Below are 22,277 nucleotides of genomic sequence, written 5' to 3'. Positions count from 1 at the left end.
ATCCCCAGTTATGGACTGGGGATGTTTTATGTGTGCCTAATGCTTTTCTAAGAGATTCCTTTTGAATTGGATTTTTAGCCATTGCAGTACTTGACTTCCTTGCTGAGCCATACTGCTGTACTGTTGTTGGGATTGAATTATGTTCTGGTACAAATGAATTAAAGTATAGTGTCCCTTGTCACAGCAGAGAGTACCAGAATATAAAAAAATATTTTTTTTAAGAAAACAGTTCATGTATGCTGTATGTGTTTTTAGATCCCAATCTCGAATTCTGGATTAAGATTAGGGTTGCCACATATCCAGCTTTAAACCAGACAGTCTGGCTGTCAGTAGTATAAAGTTTAGATTAGTTTTGTCAGATTCCTCTAAGTTAGACTCATTACGAGAGTGTCCTTATCCAATTTCTTTTGGTACACTTACCATCTAATTCACAGAAAGAAGACTGAGGAGTAGTCAAAAGTAATGCCTCCTATTTCTTTTCTCAGAAAATTTAATTCCTATAACTATGCCTTTTACATCAGTTAATCCTCAATCATTAATAAACACACTTATTTTTCTACAAAGTCTCCATTTTCTATGCACTTCCATCATATCTGAGTCAGATGTTGTATTCCAATCCTGTAAAAGTCCTTACTCTTGCTCTGGAGGGCTTTCCGAACACTATGCTTGAGCTGGTTGTTGTCAACAAAATGGGTTCCACAGAGTGCATCCAATAGGCTGAAGAGGTGGTAGTCGGAAGGTGCAGGATACAGAATATTAGCATTAGCATTAGTAGAGGCATTTGATGCAAGAAAGCAAGCTTATGCAGCATCAGCCAAAAAAAAAAAAAAAAAACCCACTTCCACTTCACCCCTCTGTTCGTTCAAAATACCTGTCCAGCTGAGCCTTAAACTTATTTAGGCTATCAACCTCCACCACAAGGGATGGAAGTCTGTTCCACCAACCAACCACCCGCTGGCTAAAGGCAAATTTCCGCACGTCTATCCTACATCTGTCTTTCCTCAATTTGAATTTATGCCCTCTCAGGTGATTTTTCTGAGCTAGAGGAAGAATCCCATCAGCATTGAGCATGCTTAAACCATTCAAGGCTTTATACACCTCTATCAGATCACCTCGCTGGTGCCTAGTCTCCAGACACTGTAATTTGCAAAACTTAAGCCTTTCTTTGTAAGAGCACCCCTTTGTTCCATTCACTAATCTTGTTGCCCTTCTCTGTACTCGTTCCAGCAGCTCTACATCCTTCTTGAAATGAGGCCTCCAGACCTGTATACAGTACTCTAGGTGTGGCCTGACCATCGCCTTATACAAGGGAATAATCACCTCCTTATCCCTGCTGGAAAAATTCCTGTATATCATTGACAATACTCCATGAGCTACTCTTGCAGCCCGTCTGCACTGCTCAGAGAACTTCATATCTGCCTGCACAACCACCCCCAAGTCCCTTTCATTCTCTACCACTGTCAGTGTAGTACCACAGAGTTGATACGTTGCTCTGGGGTTGCTGTTTCCCATGTGTAGTACTTTACATTTGTCAATGTTAAACTTCATTTGCCACCTCTCAGCCCATCTGCTCAACCTTTCCAGATCCTGTTGCAGCAGCATAGTGTCAGTAGTGTCCTTGACAACCCTGCCAACCTTTGTATCGTCTGCAAACTTGGACATTAAGCCCGATATACCATCATCAATATCATTTATAAATACAGAAAACAATAATGGACCCAACACTGAGCCCTGAGGGACCCCACTAATAACATCAGTCCACGATGAGCAGTGTCCATTGATTACCACTCTCTGTCTTCTCCCCCTCAACCACCCCTTTATCCATAGCAGCAATTTGCCTCCAATGTCACACTGCTCCAATTTGTGTAGCAGTCTTCCATGTGCAACAGTATCAAAAGCCTTTCTAAGATCCAAGTATATAATATCAAAGTTATTCCCTGCATCCAGTTCTTTTGTGACTGCATCATAGTATCCAATCAAGTTGGTCAGGCAAGACTTCCCCTTAACAAAACCATGCTGTGTCTGAGCTATAACTGAAGTCTTGTCTAAATGATCCTGCAGTGCTTCTTTAACCAGTGCCTCCATTACTTTTCCTGGAACAGAAGTTAGGCTCACAGGTCTATAATTACTTGTGTCAGCCTTTGATCCTCCTTTGTGAATTGGGGTCACATTTGCACATTTCCAGTCTATGGGTACCTCCCCTGAGTCCAAGGAAGCTCTCATAATTATGGCTAAGGGTTTGCTTACTTCCTTTGCTGCCTCCTTTAATATAACTGGATAGATCCCATCCACCCCGGGTGCCTTTCTTGTGTTTATCTTCAACAGTTTCTCCTCCACTTTACTCCCAGTTATTTCAAGATTCTGTAGCTTACTGCTAGAGTTGAATACACCTCTGGCATTCCCCTCGCTGAATAACTCCATGTGTGAATGTTGATGCAAAATATTCATTTAGTTTGTTAGCTACCTGAGCAGGATCATCAACACTTGACCCATCAATATCAAGTAGACCAATCTGATTCATCCCCTTCCTTCTAGAGTTTACATAAGTAAAGAACTCTTTGCTGTTTTTCTTTGCATCCCTTGCCAAGGATTTCTCGTAATCTACCTTCGCCTGCCTAACCTCCTTTGTAACTTGGTTGCATATCAACTTGTATCTATCATAGGCTTCTGTGTCATGTGTTAATTTGTATGTATCCCATGCATTTTTCTTCTCTGCCATATGCCTCATTAGTTCATCTGACATCCATTTTGGCCTAAACCTTGAACAATATTTCTTAGTTGGTATGTAAAGCCTAGTAGCTTCCAAGATAAGTTCTTTGAATGCTTCCCATTTTGAATTTGCTGTTGGTAACATCATCAATTGGTCCCACATTTTTTTTTTTTTTTTTATTTGGTAGTTGTTGGCGCATTGGCTTCTGTGGCCATATTGCACCTCCCAAGGTTTTTGCAGTACTTTGATCCAAGCTCGAGGCGGGAATCGAACCCGCGACCTTTGGGTTGCCGGGCAGGTACTTTACCCACTCGGCTAGCCCGGTCGGCCTTGGTCCCACTGTATAGAATTTAAATACTGTCTCAGTCCATCGTAGTCGCCTTTACGGAAGCAATAACCCTTCCCTTTACCCCTAATGGTAGTTACCTCTTTGAGTAAATCCCACTTCAGCACACTGTGATCACTGCCACCTAGTGGTTCATTTATCTGCAGATTCTTAATGCATGAAGAATCACTGCTGATAATCAAATCAAGAGTATTACTCCCTCTAGTTGCCTCCCGAACATGCTGATGTAGAAAACAATCATCCAATAAATCCACAAAAGCCCTGCTTTTGTGGATTTGAGTAACCAGCCCCCAAATTCCATTCAATATCTGGGAAATTAAAATCTCCCATTATAAGACACTCTGATTTACTGGCCCACTCAATTTCCCTGTACAGTTCCTTATTATACTCATCAGAGTCATTAGGCCTATAGCACACTCCTACTCTCAATTTTGATCTCCCAATGCTTATGTCACACCAAACTGACTCCACACTGCACTGTCCAGCAATGTCGACTGGCTTCACTTCCTTGGTTTTTACGTGTTTCTTAACTAATAACATAACCCCTCCCCCCTTCCTATCCAGTCTATCCTTTCTGTAGACGTTGTACTCCCCAAATTGCAGTTCTGCATCCCTTATATCTGTGTGACACCACGTATCTGATATCCCAACAATATCTGCCTTCGATGTTTTGAACAATACCTCAAATTCATCAAATTTATTTACTAAACTCCTAGCATTGGTGTACACGCAAGTATACCTGCACCTGTTTCTATTCTTAGCTACCCTAACACAACCCATGTGTTTACTTGTACCGCAATGGCTCCCAGCAGTCTCTGAAATACCATGCATCTTGTTTTTCAGGCATCTGCTCATTCTAATAGAAGCAGTGCAAGAATCTCTTTCACCTCTGCCAGTGGCTACTGTCAATCTATTGGTCTTTGTCTCCCCCCAAACTAGCAGTTTTCCGACCCACCTAACACTGCCTCGATAGCATCAGCAAATATTCTTGCACCCTTTCTATTTAAGTGTATCCCATCCCTGTAGAAGCAATCTCTCCTGTTAACAAGTACAGTCCAGGCTGAAAAAAATTCTACCCCTTGAGCCTTGCACAATCTTTCCAGGGCCGAATTGATCGACAAGGCTCTCATCATATACTCCCTCCTATCGTGTCTGGGCAGAATTGCAGACACTTTCAAATTCAACCCTAATTCTCGGCTTTTGTTCAACAGTGACCTGTACTTGTTAAGTAATTCTGCCGGTCTCCTACTCTTAATATTATTAGTGCCAACGTGTACAACTATATCACCTTTTGTGCCCTTAAAAGATGATATTCGCTCTACAACGTCATCAACCTTTGCCCCTGGCAGACATACCCTGGTCCTGTTCCACCTATCTTTTTTACAAAGCATGTTCCCCGTTTCCCTGACAATAGAGTCACCAACAACTACTAGTTCCTTCGGGACCAGCGCATTCTTCCTTAGGGGTTGTCTCTGTGTCCCGCGATGCCCAAGTGCAAGCTCTGGCGTTGATGTGGGCAGCTGAGAGCTTGATGGGCCCCTCAATTTAGTTTCTTCGAGGGCATCCACCCTGTCCTTCAAGCTCTCATATAGGCCCACAAGAACGCTGAGTTGTTGCCTGATATCGATACACTCCTTGCATCGCGCACACACAAAGACATCCCCCATGGCAGTATCATGTCCCGTACCCGATTGCTCTGCAAACATCAAGCAAACAGTGCATTTTATAAGGCTGTGAGTCAGAGGACAACTGCCCCCCTCAGTTCTGCTCTGAGCCACAGCACTTCCATTAGCTTGAGCCTTTTGCTTTGCTGCTCTGGTCTGAGTCTTGATTCAATTAATTTATTAATTAATTATGTTATGTTATTAATTATATTACGTTTGTAATCTAATTAATGGTTATGAAATGGTTGAGGAAGAACAGTGCACCCCAGTTTTGCAATGGCCTCCATCATGTGCAGACTGGTGTGGGGTCGTGTACTGTCATGGAGAAGAACCTCGTTAGGGTTTTTTTTTTTTGCCCTGTTGACCTCTGTATGCAGGCTTTCAACTTTTTCAATGTTTTCACATATCGATCTGAGTTGATTGTGGTGCCACGCTCCAAGAAGTCTATAAGCAAGACCCCATCTTTGTCCCAAAACACTGCTGCCATGACTTGTGAACTTCTTTTTGCACAGTGAATTTTGTTAGTGCCACTCCATCAACTGTATCTTTATTTCAGGGTCATAATAACGTACGATCACTCATCAGTGAAGACAGGATATTAGAGCTGGAAAAGGAATTAGAAAATGTGAATTGGAATATCATCGGTTTGGCTGAAACGAAGAAGAAATGAATCACTTATAAGTTTATCAAGTGGAAATCTGCTGTACGCCAATGGAAACAGTGAAAGGAGTGAAGGTGGAGTTGGGTTTCTGGTCCATAAAGATTTTAAAAACAACATTTTGGAATTCAAAAGTACATCACCAAGGGTGTCAAGACTAATACTCAAGATTTCTAAGAGGTACAAGCTAAAGATTATAATGATTTATGCACCAACATCGAGCCATGATGATGAAGAGGTTGAAGAAATGTACACCGAAATTGAGAGTCTTCTAGATAAGCAGAAAACCCACTACACTATTATTATGGGGGACTTCAATGCTAAGGTTGGAAAAAGGCAAAACAACGCAGAAAGAGGAACTATAGGAAATTTTGGAATTGGTGAAAGAAATAAAAGAGGTGAAAGACTTGTGGAATTTGCAGAATCTCAAGGACTGTCAGTAATGAACGCTTTTTTTCAAGAAAAGGGTGAACAGAAAGTGGACATGGAAGAGTCAAAATGGATTAACAACTAATGAAATCGACTTCATCCTCACTAACAGAAGATATATTGTGAATGATGTTACCATCCTGAATAAGGTAAATGTTGGAAGTGATCACAGAATGGTAAGATGTACACTTGATATAGATGTAGGAAAGGAAAGGAAAAAACTGACTCGAGTAAATAATACAAAGGTCTTTGAGATAACAGAGGAGGAGAAAAAGCAGTATGTACTGGAACTTAAGAACAAGTTTGAGCTTCTGCAGACTGCTCAGGACCAAGATATCGACAAGGAATATTACAACTTTCTGAAAGTGATAAAGCCCAAAAAACCTATAGGGAAACAGAAATCCAAAGAAGAAAAAATTAGTCAAGAAACACTTTTCACGATGAACCGAAGATGACGAAGAGCAAGAAAAACACTGACATGGAGAAAATTCAGTATACTGAGTTATACAAACCCATTAGAAAGAGACTCAGAGAGGACATAAGAAGATTTGACACAAGAAAAGTAGAACAAGCATTAAGGGAAAACAAAGGATTTAAATCAGCAGCCATGAACAGTAATACAGAAAGACAAATGATACTGAAACTGAAGAATAGCAATGGTGTACTTATAAACAGCAGAGAAGGCATAATTCAAATAGCAGAAGACTACTATAGAGAATTATACAAGGAGCAAGGGAATGATACCAGCAGTGGGGAAGATGGATTGCAAAGTAGCAACACATACGACATACACGATATTCTTCCTGATGAGGTAGAACATGCATTGAAGAAAATGAAGAATCGGAAAGCCCCGGGGGAAGATGAAGTTACTGTAGAGTTGTTAAAATTGGCAGGAAGACACATAACACAAAAACTGGTAAGGCTTTTCACAAAGTGCATTAGAAAAGGTGTGACGCCTAAGCAGTGGAATAATGCAATCATAGTTTTGCTGCATAAGAAAGGAGATAAATCAGAAATTGGAAATTATAGACCAATTAGCTTGTTATCCCACATCTACAAGTTGTTCACAAGGGTCATTACTAACAGATTAGAAAGAATACTTGACGAGAATCAACCGAAAGAGCAAGCTGGCTTTAGGACAGGATTCTCAACTATGGATCACCTTCACGTAATATCACAGCTAATGGAGAAAGCAAATGAATATAAAACACCATTATGCCTGGCATTTGTGGATTATGAAAAGGCATTTGACTCCATACAGCATAAGGCAATGTTTCGGGCACTGGAAAGAGAAGGCATAGATACCCCATATATTATGATTTTGAAGAAAATATATGAGAGTGCTACCTCCTTTATTAGACTAGACAAAGACAGTAGCAAATTTAAAATCGAGAAAGGAGTTCGACAGGGAGACACAATATCTCCGAAGCTGTTTACTGCTGCCCTTGAGGAAGCTTTCAGAAGATTAGACTGGTCGCAGAAAGGAGTCAGTGTGAACGGAGAGTACCTAAACCATTTACGATTTGCAGATGACATTGTGGTTATAAGCCACGATCCCAAAGAATTAGAGGAAAATCTTAATCAGTTATGCACAGTTAGTAAGGATTTTGGACTAAACATGAATATGGCTAAAACAAAAGTAATGATGAACAAGTATGCCACAGAAAGGGAAATAATGATTGAAGGAGCAGTAATTGAAAAGGTGGAGTCATACTTATCTGGGACAAGTTATTAGCTGTAATAATGATAAATGGCTGGAAGTCAAAAGAAGAATAAATTTTGGATGGATAGCATTCAGGAAATATAGTCACATACTGAAGAGCGATATCCCAGTTTGTCTGAAACGTAAAATAATAAATCAATGTATACTCCCCACCATGACTTATGGAAGTGAAACTTGGGCACTCACCAAAAGAATGGAAGAGAAGCGGAGAACTACACAGTGAAGAATGGAACGAATTATATTGGGAATCAGACTGTTAGATAAGAAGAGAAACACATGGATTAGGCAGCAAACTCAAGTAAAGGACATTCTTATCAAAACTAAAGAACTAAAATGGTCTTGGGCAGGACACATAGCTCGAAGACATGATGACAGATGGACTAAGAAAATAACAGAATGGTATCCAAGAGGAGCTAGAAGAAAACCTGGAAGACAAAGGCGGAGATGGTTACATGAAATTCATGAGTTTTTGGATAGTAAATGGATGGCCAGTGCTCAAAACAGAAGGAACTGGAAAGTTGCTGGAGAGGCCTTCATCCTGCAGTGGATTGAAAATGGCTGATGATGATGAATGACCCAGGTTTTGTCACCTGAGACTGTGTGTGAAAGAAAAACTCTCCTTCTCTCGTGACTCTTCACTTTCCATACAGACGACTTTCCGGGCTTCTATGTGTCAGCATTTTCAGGACCAACCGGTCACAAACCTTGTTGTAGCCTAGTTTCCCTATACCTACTGCATTGAACAATTTGCGTGTTGTGATGTGGCAGTCCTCTTTGATCAGTGCATTGATCTGGTTCGTGTCTTTGTCACTGACATTAACAATGTCACTTTCTCTACTCTTAAAGTGCCAGCCGACCGGGCTAGCCGAGTGGGTAAAGTACCTGCCCGGCAACCCAAAGGTCGCGGGTTCGATTCCCGCCTCGGGCTTGGATCAAAGTACTGCAAAAACCTTGGGAGGTGCAATATGGCCACAGAAGCCGATGCGCCAACAACTATCAAATCAAATCTTAAAGTGCCTTTAAGAGTGGAGAAAGTGACATCTAACTGTACTCACATCTACAGTATTATCACCATAAACATTTTTGAGATGCATATGTATTTCGATAAGCGTCACTTTTTCTTTGGTAAGAAATTCAATCACCACTCTTTGATTGATACATATGTCTGTAACATCCACCATTTTGAACAATCTGTGTGTTGCATTCACGAGACTGATCACAGTGCCACTCAGTATGGGAAACAAGATCTCTAGTGCCACGTGAAATGATTTATGCAAAAAATTAGGAGGCATTACCTTTGTACTGGTCCTTGTACACTTGCATAGTCTTTCTGTGAGAACCACAGCAACTGCAGTCATGTCAAGCGTATTGACAGTTAGTAAGCTTTATGGTACTGTTTAGTAAGGTATTATGCTTATATTATGCTCATTATAAAGTATTATATTATTTTTTTGTGTGCCTATATTAAAAATGCTGAAATAATCAGCATCGTATTGAAAATGGTAGGAAAATAATATTCATGTGTAAAAAAAAACAGTGAAGGTCAATATTATGCATATTGTTCATCTAGGTGCAATATTGAGGTTTCAAATAAAAGAAATGGTGACTTTATCAAATACTCTGTGTGGTCAATATTATGCATATTGTTCATCATCTAGGTGCAATATTATTATTATTAGCTATATGGTGAAAGGAAGCCTGGGGCTTATGCTGCACCAGCCAAAAAAAAAAAAATTCCCAAGTTATCCTGAGAGAGAGAGAGAGACAAAAGTAGAGGGGAATCACCAAGAAAGAGAAGAATGATGATATCCAGCTCAGGACCCTGGGTGTGCCAAGACCATACTCACTGTAAATAATTTCACATGTCACTAGAGGTCTCTAATTTCACTGTACTGAGTGGCACTGTGAGGTATCAAATAAAAGAAATAGTAATTTTATCAAATACTCTGTGTGATGCAACCGAAAAAGATAAATTGAATCAGAATTGGAGCAGAATAGGATTTCGATAGGCATCACTTTTTCCTCTGTAAGAAATTCAATTACCACTCTTTGCTTGATATGTATGTAACATCTGCCATTTTGAACAATCTTTGTGTTGCATTCACGAGGCTGATCACAGCGCCACTCAGTACAGTGAAATTAGAGACCTCTATGGCACTTGCAATGATTTACAGTGCCATATTTGAAAAAGCAAAATAACTAGGTGGCATTACCTTTGTACTGGTCCTTGTACACTTGCATAGTCTTCTTTCTGTGAGAGCAACTGCAAACAGTCATGTCAAGTGTATTGACAGTTAGTAAGCTTTATGGTAGTGTTTAGTAAGGTATTATGCTTAAAGTATTGTATTATTTATTGTGTGCCCGTATTAAAAATGCTGAGACAATCAGCATCGTACTGAGAATGGTAGGAAAATAATGTTCATGTGTAAGAAAAAATAGTGAAGGTCAATATTATGCATATTGTTCATCATCTAGGTGCAATACCGAGGTATCAAATAAAGGAACTGGCGACTTTATCAAATACTCTGTGATGCAACTGAAAAAGATAAATTGAATCAGAATTGGAGCAGAATAGTACATTATCTTACCTATAACCCTATAAATATTTGATATATTTATTTCATGGTTCAGGTGTATGTTAAATTAAATTTGATTTAAAAATAAATATTTTCATCTACATTCGCATCCAAAGAAGATTTTAGGGGTGGAATTCCCAAGAGACCAAGTTATACCCGGGAGGTAAATGACTGTGATAACTGAGACAAAAGAATAAAATGAGGCACCTGGGACTGCTGCCATCCATCCATCCAATTATATTAAAAGAAGTGATCGGAGGGAGGTAAGAAAACTATTGCTTAGAGAGGTGAAATATCTCCTATTCACAAATGGGAGGTATCAAAGGAAGAAGTATGTAATTGCAGACCTTTAAGTTTGACTTATGTTTCAAGGGAAAATAATATAGTCAGTGGTTAAAGAAGTAAAATAGGATCACCTTGGCAGATATACTGAAATCACGGCTTGGATTTCTGTTTATATTCCACGTGAAAGGCTGCTATGCAAATAGAAGCAGTACGGTATTAGGGGCAAGTTGCTTCTATGGATAAAGAGATAGTTGAGTGGTGGAAGAATATTATAATGGCTAAATTAGGCAGTGAATGGGGGAAGCAAGCTTTTTTACTGCTGCAAAAAAAGAAAAAATATATATTTTCTAGAGTGAAAAAGTGTTTTTTTAAATTCCACTTTGAACTTTATCAGCCTATCCACCTCGACCATTGTTGCAGGCAGTTTATTCTAATGATCTGTGCCACACTGCGTGAAAGTAGACTTCATTGCTCCAACCTTCTTTTACATTCCAAAAATTTGGTACTTGTGCCCCCTGGAACCTTACTCTTTTGCTAATGGAAATATACCTCCCTTGTTCCTTTTTATTAATTCCTTTCGGGTACTTATACACCTCTATAAGGCTATCCCTCCCACAAGGTGTCTTGTTGCCAAACTTTGGAGGTCACTCTTTCTAAGCCATAGAAGTTTTATGTGGCCTCCAGACCTCTAACCCAATATTCTAAATGCAGTCTCACCATTGTCTTGTAGAAGGAGACAGTGATATCCTTTTCCCTACTTGCAAAGGTCCTGTATACCAGAAACCTTCCCAGCTGCCTGTTTATACTGTGTGGAAAAGTGTTCGGCCTGGATCACTTGTCTACTTTCCCTATCTTGTAATTAACTTTTTTTTTAAATAAAAACCCTAAACACGAAAGGTATTAAAACCTATAGTACTTAGTACTGTGCATGGGTTGGAGGTTGAAAAGAAATTTATTGACATTAGACTTAAATTTCTGTAGACTGTAATTTTCAGGAAATACATGTGGAAGGAGGTTGTTCCAGAAAACTGAATTGGAAGGAATAAATAAAGAAGAAATTTGGTTTTGTGAGTTTGAACTTGGACAGTAAAAGAATGTCAACTGGTTGCAGCATGTGTTTGGACTAGTTTGGAGGGGGGGCAGAAGAGAGAGAGAGAGTTATGTATGCCAATTCAAAAGAACATTGTCCGTGGAAGTATCTAGAAAAGGCATGTAGCAGAAACAGAACATCTATGAGAAAGAGAGTGGAGAGACTTTGTAACAGATGGTTCTTAATTAACCTAATTACCTTTACAATGGAGTCTAGAAGCCTGAGAGAGGTCATAGAGACACCACCCGAAATGTGGGAACAATATTCCATGGTGGGGTGGATTTGAGATTTATATGGTAGGAAAATGTTCATGTGTAAGAAAAATAGTGAAGGTCAATATTATGCATATTGTTCATCATCTAGGTGCAATATTGAGGTATCAAATAAAGGAAAATCTGAAGGTCGTTGATTACATCTCATATTGGACAGAGAGAGAGAGATCACATTTCTAGACAAGATATGTGATCTTGTCTAGAAATCTGAGGGTCATTGAAGATAAGATAAGATAGGAGCAAAAGAGTCCTTTTTTTTTTGCAAGATATAGGACAGGACTGAGTTTTAGAAGGGTTGAAATTAATTATCTTTGTCCCACTGGAGATTGGAATTTAAGGAATTGGCAGTGGATATTCGAGAAGTTGAAGCTGTTTGTGCAGACCAAGGTTTCTCAAACTGGAAGGTGGAATGCAGTGTGCTGTCATAAGCAAAACTATGGATAGGACTTCTAATCAATGGAATAAGGTCATTAATGCACAAGAGGAAAAGAGTGAGAGAAAGAACTGAATCTTGGAGAACACCACAAACATTAGTGAAGAGGTTAGAAGACAGAGAACCGTCTACTATCACATGCAGGGAGTGGTCAGAGAGAAAACTGGATACTCAGTAACAAAAAACAGTTGGCAAACCATGATAAAATGGAAGCTTATTTAGGAGTCTAAATTATATCAAATTATATTATATATATTTATATTAATTATATAATTATATTAATTATATTATATATCAAACTATATTATATCAAGTTATATCAAATTTTTCCATTCAATTTGTCCATAAATGAGTAATGTAAGCCAGTATATCACTATTGGATTGATAGTGATGCAATCCATATTGGCAAACATTGAACAGATGCGTTTCTAGATAGTTTAGGGGTTGGCACTTAATGGATTTCGCTGTTACATTAGAAAGTGAATTGTATTGGATGGAAGGGACTTGTCACCAATTTTTAGGAATTGGCTTGATATGAGCAAATTTTGAAGCAGCAGGTGTGATAAGACAGGAGTAAGCTCAGAAGCACAGGTTTTCAGAACAATTGGAGAAATATTGTCAGAACCTGGCACTTTCTTGGCATCAACTAACACTGTTCAGAATTCTTCTAACGTCCTTTTGATGGACGACCACACAAGGCATTAAATGGAGATGGTTCACAAAGATTGTTGCTACAAAAGTTAGAAGAAAATAGAATGCCGGCAGGTTGGCTTTAACTTTAGCTGAGGTGGCAATGAAGTTTAACATTGACAAATGTAAAGTACTACATATGGGAAGCAGCAACCCCAGAGTGACGTATCAACTCTGTGGTACTACACTGAAGTGGTAGAGAACGAAAAGGACCTGGGGGTAATTGTGCAGGCAGATATGAAGTTTTCTAAGTAGTGCAGATGGTCTGCAAAAGTAGCTCATAGTGTCTTGTCAATGATAAACAGGATTCTAGCAGGGATAAGGAGGTGATTATCCCCTTGTATAAGGCAATGGTCAGGCCACATCTTGAGTACTGTTTACAGGTCTGGAGAGCTGTTGGAACGAGTACAGAGAAGAGCAACAAGATTAGTGAATGGAACAAAGGGTTGCTTTTAGAAGAAAGGCTTAAATTTTGCAAATTACAGTGTCTGGATACTAGGCACCTGCGAGATGATCTGATTAGGTGTATAAAGCCTTGAATGGTTTGAGTATGTTCAATGCTGATGGAATTCTTCCTCTTGCTTAGAATAATCATTTGAGAGGGCATAAATTCAAATTGAGGAAAGACAGATGTAGGATAGATGTGTGGAAGTTTGCCTTTAGCCAGGGGGTGGTTGGTTGGTGGAACAGACTTCCATCCTTTGTTGTGGAAGTTGTAGCCTAAATAAATTTAAGGCTGAGCTGGACACATACTTGGAACGAATGGAGGGGTGAAATGGGAGTGTGTTTTTTTTTTTTTTTTTTTTTTTTTGGCTGATGCTGCATAAGCTTGCTTTTTTGCATCGTATGCCTCTACTAATGCTAATCAGGTGGTTTTAACAAAAGAGCGTAGGGATGGGCAAAAGTTGCAGGCAAGATTATAGCTTTGGCAAGGGACTAGAATATTCGACCACTGTTTGGACAAGAAGCAAGTGTACTCTTAGCTTGTTCAAAATCTAGTTTGAACTGATTAATAGCTGCTTTACAGTTGTTTCTTGCTTTTGTGTAGGCAGAAAATGAACCTGGAGATTTGGATGCAAGCAAGTTGCAATATGCAACATTTTTATCTTGAACAGCCTTAGCACAGTTATTGGAAAACCAAGGTTTAGATAAAGGATGAGATTTTAAGGTGGAGTGTAGAATAAAGGGTTTCATTGATGTGATTTGAGTAACGTCAACATCCTATTTGCATTTTATTCTAATTATGCCAAGCAATAAAAGGTTAAGAATGGCCACAAGAGAAAGGCTCAACTGGAGAAGAGACCATCATCAAGTTGTGACCTGAGGTGCCTGCAGGACCACTCACTTTGACTGTGTACTTGAAAGGATTGTTCATGTGAAAAAGATCAAGAGTGTTGGCTGTGTGGTTAAGATTGTCTGGTATTCTGGTAGTTAAATGAACAATCTGTGCATGGTAATTAGTAATTGCAAAAGCCTCAGAATCTTGACCAGCTGGAGTTGTCAGCATTAAAATTACCGAGGAATATTACCTGACTTTTCAGAAAGTTGGACTGGACAAAGTCATGTTTCAAAGAAAGGAAGTCAGAGTTAGCATTAGTAGGGGCATACGATGCAAGAAAGCAAGCTTATGCAGCATCAGCCAAAAAAAAAAAAAAAAAACCGCTCCCATTTCACCCCTCCATTTGTTCCAAATACCTGTCCAGCTCAGCATTAAATTTATTTAGGCTATCAACCTAGACAGCAAAAGATGGGAGTCTGTTCCACCAATCGACTACCCGCTGGTTAAAATCTGTTGTTATTTGATTTTTAGGAGCATTAGCAACTAAGGCCATATTGCTCCGGGGATATGGTGCCTCCGTAGCCAGGCGGGAAGGAGCAGCAGTGCGTAGCCCATGCTTCTTGATTAGACTGGGATTCGAGCCCGTCACCACCAAATACAGAGGATGCGGAAAGGTCAGGGAATGTCCACCGCATATTCCCGGAGCAATATGGCCTTAGTTGCTAATGCTCCTAAAAACTAAATAACAACAGCTCCGGGGATATACGGTGGTCATTCTCTGATCTTTCTGCATCCTCCGTATTTGGTGATCACAGGCTCGAACCGCAGTCTAATCAAGAAGAGTGTGCTACGCACTACTGCTCCTGGCTACTGAGGCACCGAGGCAAAAGGCTAAAGTTCCAAGTGATTAGCGGAGTTGAGAATGATAGAGGCAACAGATGAAGTTTAACAGAATGGGGTAGAAAGATTTTAAACCAGAGAAGATCAAAAAGAGGAGCTCCAAATTACTGTCTCTGACAGGGAATATAAGAGCAGACATATGTACAAGTTACCACCTTTGAAGTGAAAGGAAAGTATAGGATATGTATAATTAGGACAAGCGAGATGAGCAGCGGTTGAATTAACGGCTAATTGGGATTCTGTCAGAAAAAGTAAGTGGAGAGATTTGGCAGACTGTAAGTGAAAATGCACATCATTGAGATTGGAACTGAGACCATGTATGTTTGTAAAATAAATTAGGATGTGTTTGAATTTAGATCTTTTTGCAGATAAATGTGTTCAATTAGTGTGGATACTCATGATGTATACAGTAGTAAAAAGAGGTAGGGAGGACAAGTTGTATGAAGTTTTTGTTTGTGGTGTGCTTATGGCAAGAATAACCCAGTTCCTTGACATAACGTGGCCCCAACAATTCTACCTGCATATATACTTCTTGGACTCCCTCCTGTTACTATCTGGCAGAATAGATGCAGCAAGATTATACACTATCTGATCCAGATGCCTCTTAGAATTATCGATTGGTTTGGTTTGGCAGACTAACTATTGGCCAGCCTGTGAATGCCATTTTAGAGTTTGGGTTGAGTTGCTGGAGCTTTGCTCTGGAGGATTTTACCACTAAGCCTCCAATATCAGAATGATCGGTAACCTTGATTATTCACAGATTTTTCTCTTTGATGTAGATGCAGGTTTATCCATTAGTATATTTTTATAATCCCAATCACTTGAGTATTACCACATGCATACAGTAATAAGCATGAAATTTAAATCTATGTATAATTAAATTGTAGAAAAATCAGCCATCATACTTATGGTTACACCTTTCAACACATTGCCTAGAGGTTCACCCAGCCTAGCTGCCACTTTGGTGTATTTCAGGGGTTTCCAACTAGTGGTTTGCAAACCCCTGGGGGTTCACACTAAAAATTCTGTAATGGCACCTTAGATTTACATAGGTATATTATTGTAAACTACAAAATATAACTAATAATAAACAATAAAGTAAAGTAAAATAAAATTAAATAAAAATTAAGAACTGCCAAGAAAAGAAACCACATCTCCCACAATTCCTTATAATTACTTTACTATCTTACAGTATTTTATGTTAAATAAATATCTAAAATTATTTCTTGACTACATGTCTAAGAGTATGAAAAAGGTTGTTTATGCATGGGTACTGCACTTCCATCATTTCTGCTACCCAGGTAGTATGCATGCATTGTTTGATTACATCTCATATTGTGAATACCTTCACAATATGAGATGCCGAGTTGCCGAGGTATTGTACTGCTTTGAATAAGTAACGCTTCACCAGTGGAGAAATGTCATTCAATCTCGGCGGATACCACCACCCAGATGGCACCGTTTCGAAGCTTGTTGGCTTACTCATCGGTAGGTGGGCAGGTACCCTGTTGTTGTAATAGTGACAATCCAATTATGAAGTATAACTCCACAATATGAGATATTCTTGATGGTGTACATGGTTTAATCTAAATGTATTTCTTGACTAAATTTATAAAAGTATGTAAAAGGTTGTTTATGCATGGGTAATGCGAGATATAATCAACTAATGCATGCATAATACCTAGGTATTAGAAATAATGGAAGTGTATTACCCATGCATAAACAACCTTTTTCATACTCTTACGCATTTAGTCAAGAAATAGTTTTAGATTAAACCATATACATCATCAAGCATCTCTTATATTGAGGAGTTATACTTCATAACTGGGTTGTCACTATTGCAACACCAGGGTGCCTGCCCACCCACCGAAGAGGAGCCAATCAGATCCAAAACGGTGCCGTTTGGGGGGGGTCTTGATGAGGCCCTCATTACCACGAATAGGTAACAACAATCTTCCCTAAATGGGGAAGCGTTGCCTATTCGGGGGATTCATGAATGTTTCAGTTCAGTGAGTGTGATGAGTAACGGCTCCTTTCCTCTTCCTCTCCTATCTCTTTCCTACACCTTTTTTGCTTTCCAAAGTCTAATAGGGACAGTATGTGGATAACAGAGTACTTTATTCCATACCATTCTTCAAATGGTGATATCTGCCAAGAATAAGTAACGTTAGTATTCTCCATAACTGAAGCGTTACTTATTTGAGGAAATGCAATACCTCGGCAACTCATTGTGAAGGTATTTACAATATGAGACATAATCGAAAGATGTATGCATACTACCTGGGTAGTAGAAATGATGGAAGGTCATTACCCATACATAAACAACCTTTTTTAAATAAATATGTTTTCCATCCTAATTTTTTTTTTTTTTTTACAATCTCAGGGATCATTGTTATGTATGGGTACTTTTTTTTTAGAACCTATAGTACTTAGTACCATGCATAGGTTGAAAAGATGAAAGAAGATACTTGTTGACATTAGACTTGAACTTCTGTAGATTGTAATTTTCAGGAAATACATATGAAGGAAGTTTGTTTCAAAAAACAGAAATTGAATCAATAAATGAGGAAGAAGAAATGTTGGTTCTGTGGGATTGAACTTGGACAGTAAAAGGATGTTCACTGGTTGCGGCACGTTCGGACTGCTTTGAACGAGAGAGTGGGAAATTATATAAGCCAGTTCATAAGAACAGTGCCCGTGGAAGTATCTGTAGAAAAGGCATGCAGCAGAAACATGTCTATGAGACAGAGTGGAGGGACTGTTAGAAATGAGTCATTAATTAACCTAACTGCCCTCTTCTGAATGGAATCTAGATGCCTAAGAGAGATTTTGGAGGCACCGCCCCAGATGTGGGAACAATATTCCATAGGGCGGATTTGCAATTTCTAGAGTCAACAACTGTTTGGAAGAAAAGTAACATCGAGAGCGAAAGAGAAAACCCAGTTTTTTGGATGCAGAGGAAGCAATATTTGTAATGTGTTTTATGACAAGAGAGGTTAGAAGTCAGGGTAATCTCCAAGATCTTGCCTAGAAATCGGAGCGTAATCAAAGATAAGCATAGGAGCAAAGGAATTCTTTTTGCTAGATATAAGATAGGACTGAGTTTTGGAAGGATTGGAATTAAGTTTTCGTTGCCCCACTGTCGAATTACCTTGAAATCTGCATTTAAGAATTGGCAGTTGATACTTGTAAAGTTGAAGCTGTTTGAGCAGGGAAAGGTTTCTCAAACTCATCCAAGGTTTCTCTGGATGGTGGAAAGCAATGTGCTATCATCAGCAAAAGATAGGATTTCCGGTCAATGGAAGAAGGTCATTAATATACAAGAGGAAAAGAGTGGGAGAAAGAACTGAACTTTGGGAACATCAGCATTAGTGGAAAAGTTACTTGTTGACTTGAACGTCTGTAGATTGTAATTTTCAGGAAATACGTGTGAAGGAAGTTTGTTTCAAAAAACAGAAATTGAATCAATAAATTGAGATAGAAGAAATGTTGATTTCTTCTACCAGTCATTGAAGGTGATGGTAGCCGTCTACCATCACCCGCAATGAGCAGTCAGAGAGAAAACTGGATACCCAATTACAAAGAACAGCTGGCAAACCATAGGAAGGAAGCTTATTTAGAAGACCTTTATGCCAAACACGATCGAAAGCCTTTGAAATGTCATGAGCAATGGCTTGAGTTTCACCAAATGTTTCCATTGAATTTGTACATAGATGGGTAACATAAGCCAGAATATCACCAGTGGATCGACACTGGTGGAATCTATACTGGCAATCGTTGATCAGATGAAAGATTTCCAGATAGTTTAAGAGTTGGCAGTTAATTGATTTCTCCATTACTTTGGAAAGAGTAGAAGTAATCGCAATGGGACGATAATTGGATGGAAGGGAGATTTGTCACTCTTTTTAGGAACTGGCTGGATTTGAGCAAACTTCCAAGCAGAAGGAAAAATACCTTTGGAAGAAAGTGAAACAAGAGTAAGTTCAAGGGCAGGCACAGGTTTTGAGAACAAGTGGATAAATACCATCGGGACCTGGCGCTTTCTTAGCATCAGATTCATCAAAATCCTTCTGACATCCTGTTGACGGAAAACCACAGGAGGCCTTGAATGGAGCATACTGGGAAAGGTTTGAGGTGATTTACCAAGATCATCAATACATGAGTTGGAAGAAAAATAGGATGCTAGTAGGTCAGCTTTATCTTTGGCTGATGTGGCAACAGAACCATCTGGTTTTAACAGAGATGGGCAAAAGTTGCGGTGAATAGCTTTGGCAAGAGACCAGAGTGCTCGGCTACCATTAGGGCAAGAAGCAAGTTTTCTACTCTTAGCCTGTTAGAAATCTGGTTTGGACTGAATAATCACTGCTTTACAAAGTATAAATAATACGTAATAATAATTTTGATTATTACACAAGGTCGCTTATAGAAATGTAGTACTGGAAATATTTTATAATAAAAATTCAGAAATATTATACGATTTTAGAGAATACAGGCTTAGTGGTTTGCATTAAAAATATGTTGGGAACCGCTGGTGTATTTGATACAAAAAAAGAAATAATAAAAAAAAGAGAAGAATATTTATGAATTTAAATAACTATGAGAATTTTAGTATTCCTACAATATATTCACTTTTTTTTTTTCTCATGAATTTTTTTTTTTAATTGGAAAAGTTTCCTGTAGTTGATTGTCACAAGAGACCTTGAAATGATGCATATAAAAGAATATTTTTACATACATAGGTGGAATTAATAGAAAATTACTATTTTCTTTTTTCATTGAGATAACGTTTAATTTCAAATTCAAAGTATTCCAGAATATTGACTTATCTTGTGTTGGAGTAATGCTGTTTACTTTTCTGCAGTTAATGCCTTCACAAACTTAAATTTGGAATGGAGATTGCTCATGTTACTAATATTTTTCTGAAAATTTAAATATAATTAATAAAACTTTTATTCATTAAAGCTAATGAGTATTTTTCAGCTAAAAAATTTAACATTTAAAAAGTTTTCAATTATTATTAAAGAAAGAAGAAGAAATTAATAAACTTTGAGTCTACTGGTTAAGGGGTCAAGCCTTATTTAGCACAATTCAAAAAACAATAATATTGAAAATTTTTTTCAAATAAAAATCTGGGGCCCTCGTACTACAAAACAGTGATACTACTGCTATACTACCAAGATCAGGTTAGAAACTGTTGGTGATGTCAGAAAGTTAAAAACGCCTCCTTTAATTGAAACCCCTTTAGCAAGCTGGTTTGACTGTTTTAAAGCTATGCTGCAAGAATTCCCCTTCCTTTTTTTTTTTTTTTTTTATTGCAGACAACTGGTCTCATAACACAGTTCTGTATTTTGGGAACAAACTTAGAAATTTCATATTCATGAAGAGCAGTTACATGCTACTGCTTGATATTTTTGTTAATTTATTGAATAAGTGAATTAAATTCGAATTTATTAACCTGTTACCTGTTTATATTTTATTTAGCTTTTTTAAAGTTATGTTAGTGACTTTTTTTATGCTTTTTTACAGCAAATTTTCCCTCAATTTTTATTTTTTTATATATTTTTTTTTCCCCATTCATGTTAATGGATGTGCAGTGCTGTTCTTGCCTGGAGACGTACAAGGTATCGCAAACATACAATGGATCGTGGGGATAATAATGACTCCTCCAAGACCAATCTGATTATCAACTACCTTCCACAAACCCTAACAGATGCAGAATTCAAGAATCTCTTCATGAGTGTTGGACCTGTGAGAACCAGCAAAATCGTTCGTCATAAAGCCACTGGTTATAGCTATGGCTTTGGATTTGTAGATTATTCCAAGCCAGAAGATGCTTCAAGAGCTATTGACACACTAAATGGCTTCCAACTTCAGAATAAGAGAATCAAAGTAGCTTTTGCGAGGCCAGGTGGTGATACTATTAAGAATGCTAATCTTTATGTTCGGGGAATCCCAAGAGATATGTCTGAAGAAGAGATGCAGAATGTATTTTCAGAATGTGGGCACATTGTCCAATGTAGAATATTGAAAGATACTATGGATGGTCCAAATAAAGGTGTTGGTTTTATTTTGTATGATTTAAGAGAACAGGCTGAGGAAGCTATAGAAAAATTCACTGGACGAACTCTTCCTGGTGGGTCTGAACCAGTATCCATTAAGTTCGCTGAAGATAATGCAAAGAAAGTTCGGCCTCCACCATCTCCACTTGCAAATTTGGGTCTTCATTTTCGAGGACTTGGAGGGGGACCAATGAGACAAAGTATTAACAGCAGATATCGTTTCAATCCTTTGCTTGGAGGTGGTTATCCATATGGAGGTGGTGGTACAATTGTTACTGGTGAGGGACATATCTTATTTGTGTATAATATCGGTGCTGACACAGATGAAAAGACATTGTGGCAACTTTTTGCACAGTACGGAACAGTGCAGAAGGTGAATGTAATCCGTGATTCTTCTACAGGCACGGGTAAGGGATATGGGTTTGTTACTATGATTAATTATGATGAAGCAATTTTTGCCATTGAATCATTAAACGGGTTTCAGTTTGCTGGTAAACCTTTACAGGTATCCTTCAAAACACCCAAAATGTAAACTTGTTGTCTGATCATACTGGTTCATCTTGTGGTCAGTTTCAAAACCTATCAGATTAGGCTTACAGTAATTGTATGTGTTAAGGTATTGCACATATTAGCTGTATTTCTTATCTTAACTGTTTTCATTCTGATATAATTCACCATAAAATTATAAAATTGTAGATAAATCAACATTTCATGAAACTTTGTTTTTCTCATTAAACTGGAAAAACACTTTTCCTCCCTCCTCCTCATCAAATAAATACTGTTTGGTTGTAAGCTTTATCTTGCTGCTATTTCATTTTGCATATTTTTACTATGAGCAGAATAACCAATTATGTTGTTTTTAACTTTCAAATAAATATCACCTCATTTCAGTTTTGTGATACATGTTATTCATTTATAGCTTTGTATTATTTACGGAAAAAAAATAAAAGCAAATGCAGTTAATTTCCTCAAATAAAGAGTTATATTAAATTGTGCGTACGTTCTTTCAAATGAACTAAGGAAAAGTTTTTACTACCTTGAGCAGGGTATATGCCTTTTTTTTAATAAACAAATAAGAGCTGTATATATAAATATAACCACAGGGTAATTTATCCCTTAATGCTACAAAAGTCAGCACAGGGAATGAAGATTTCTTAGCCAAA

At 38.3% G+C, this 22,277-nt stretch overlaps 1 protein-coding gene across 6 annotated transcripts in view; it reads left to right on the top strand.

The window, feature by feature from the left end:
- The window catches only part of LOC150076573 (ELAV-like protein 2), an 83,209-nt gene extending 61,195 nt beyond the window's left edge, over positions 1 to 22,014 (top strand). For 3 of the 6 annotated variants that reach the window (XM_090387486.1, XM_090387490.1, XM_090387491.1), the window contains one exon: positions 20,650 to 22,014. In XM_090387486.1, coding sequence (XP_090243612.1) covers positions 20,650 to 21,646 — 997 coding nt within the window. In that variant the 3' untranslated portion in view covers positions 21,647 to 22,014. Of the gene's footprint in view, positions 1 to 20,581 lie in introns of all 6 variants that reach the window. The other 3 variants (XM_090387488.1, XM_090387487.1, XM_090387489.1) reach the window with 1 other exon arrangement.
- Positions 22,015 to 22,277: the final 263 nt, after the last annotated feature.

This window comes from Mastigoproctus giganteus, chromosome 13, assembly GCF_048544385.1.
Source record: "Mastigoproctus giganteus isolate SK-2022 chromosome 13, ASM4854438v1, whole genome shotgun sequence".
In the NCBI taxonomy this organism is placed as follows: Eukaryota; Metazoa; Arthropoda; class Arachnida; order Uropygi; family Thelyphonidae; genus Mastigoproctus; species Mastigoproctus giganteus.
This window is presented reverse-complemented; position numbering and strand designations above follow the sequence as displayed.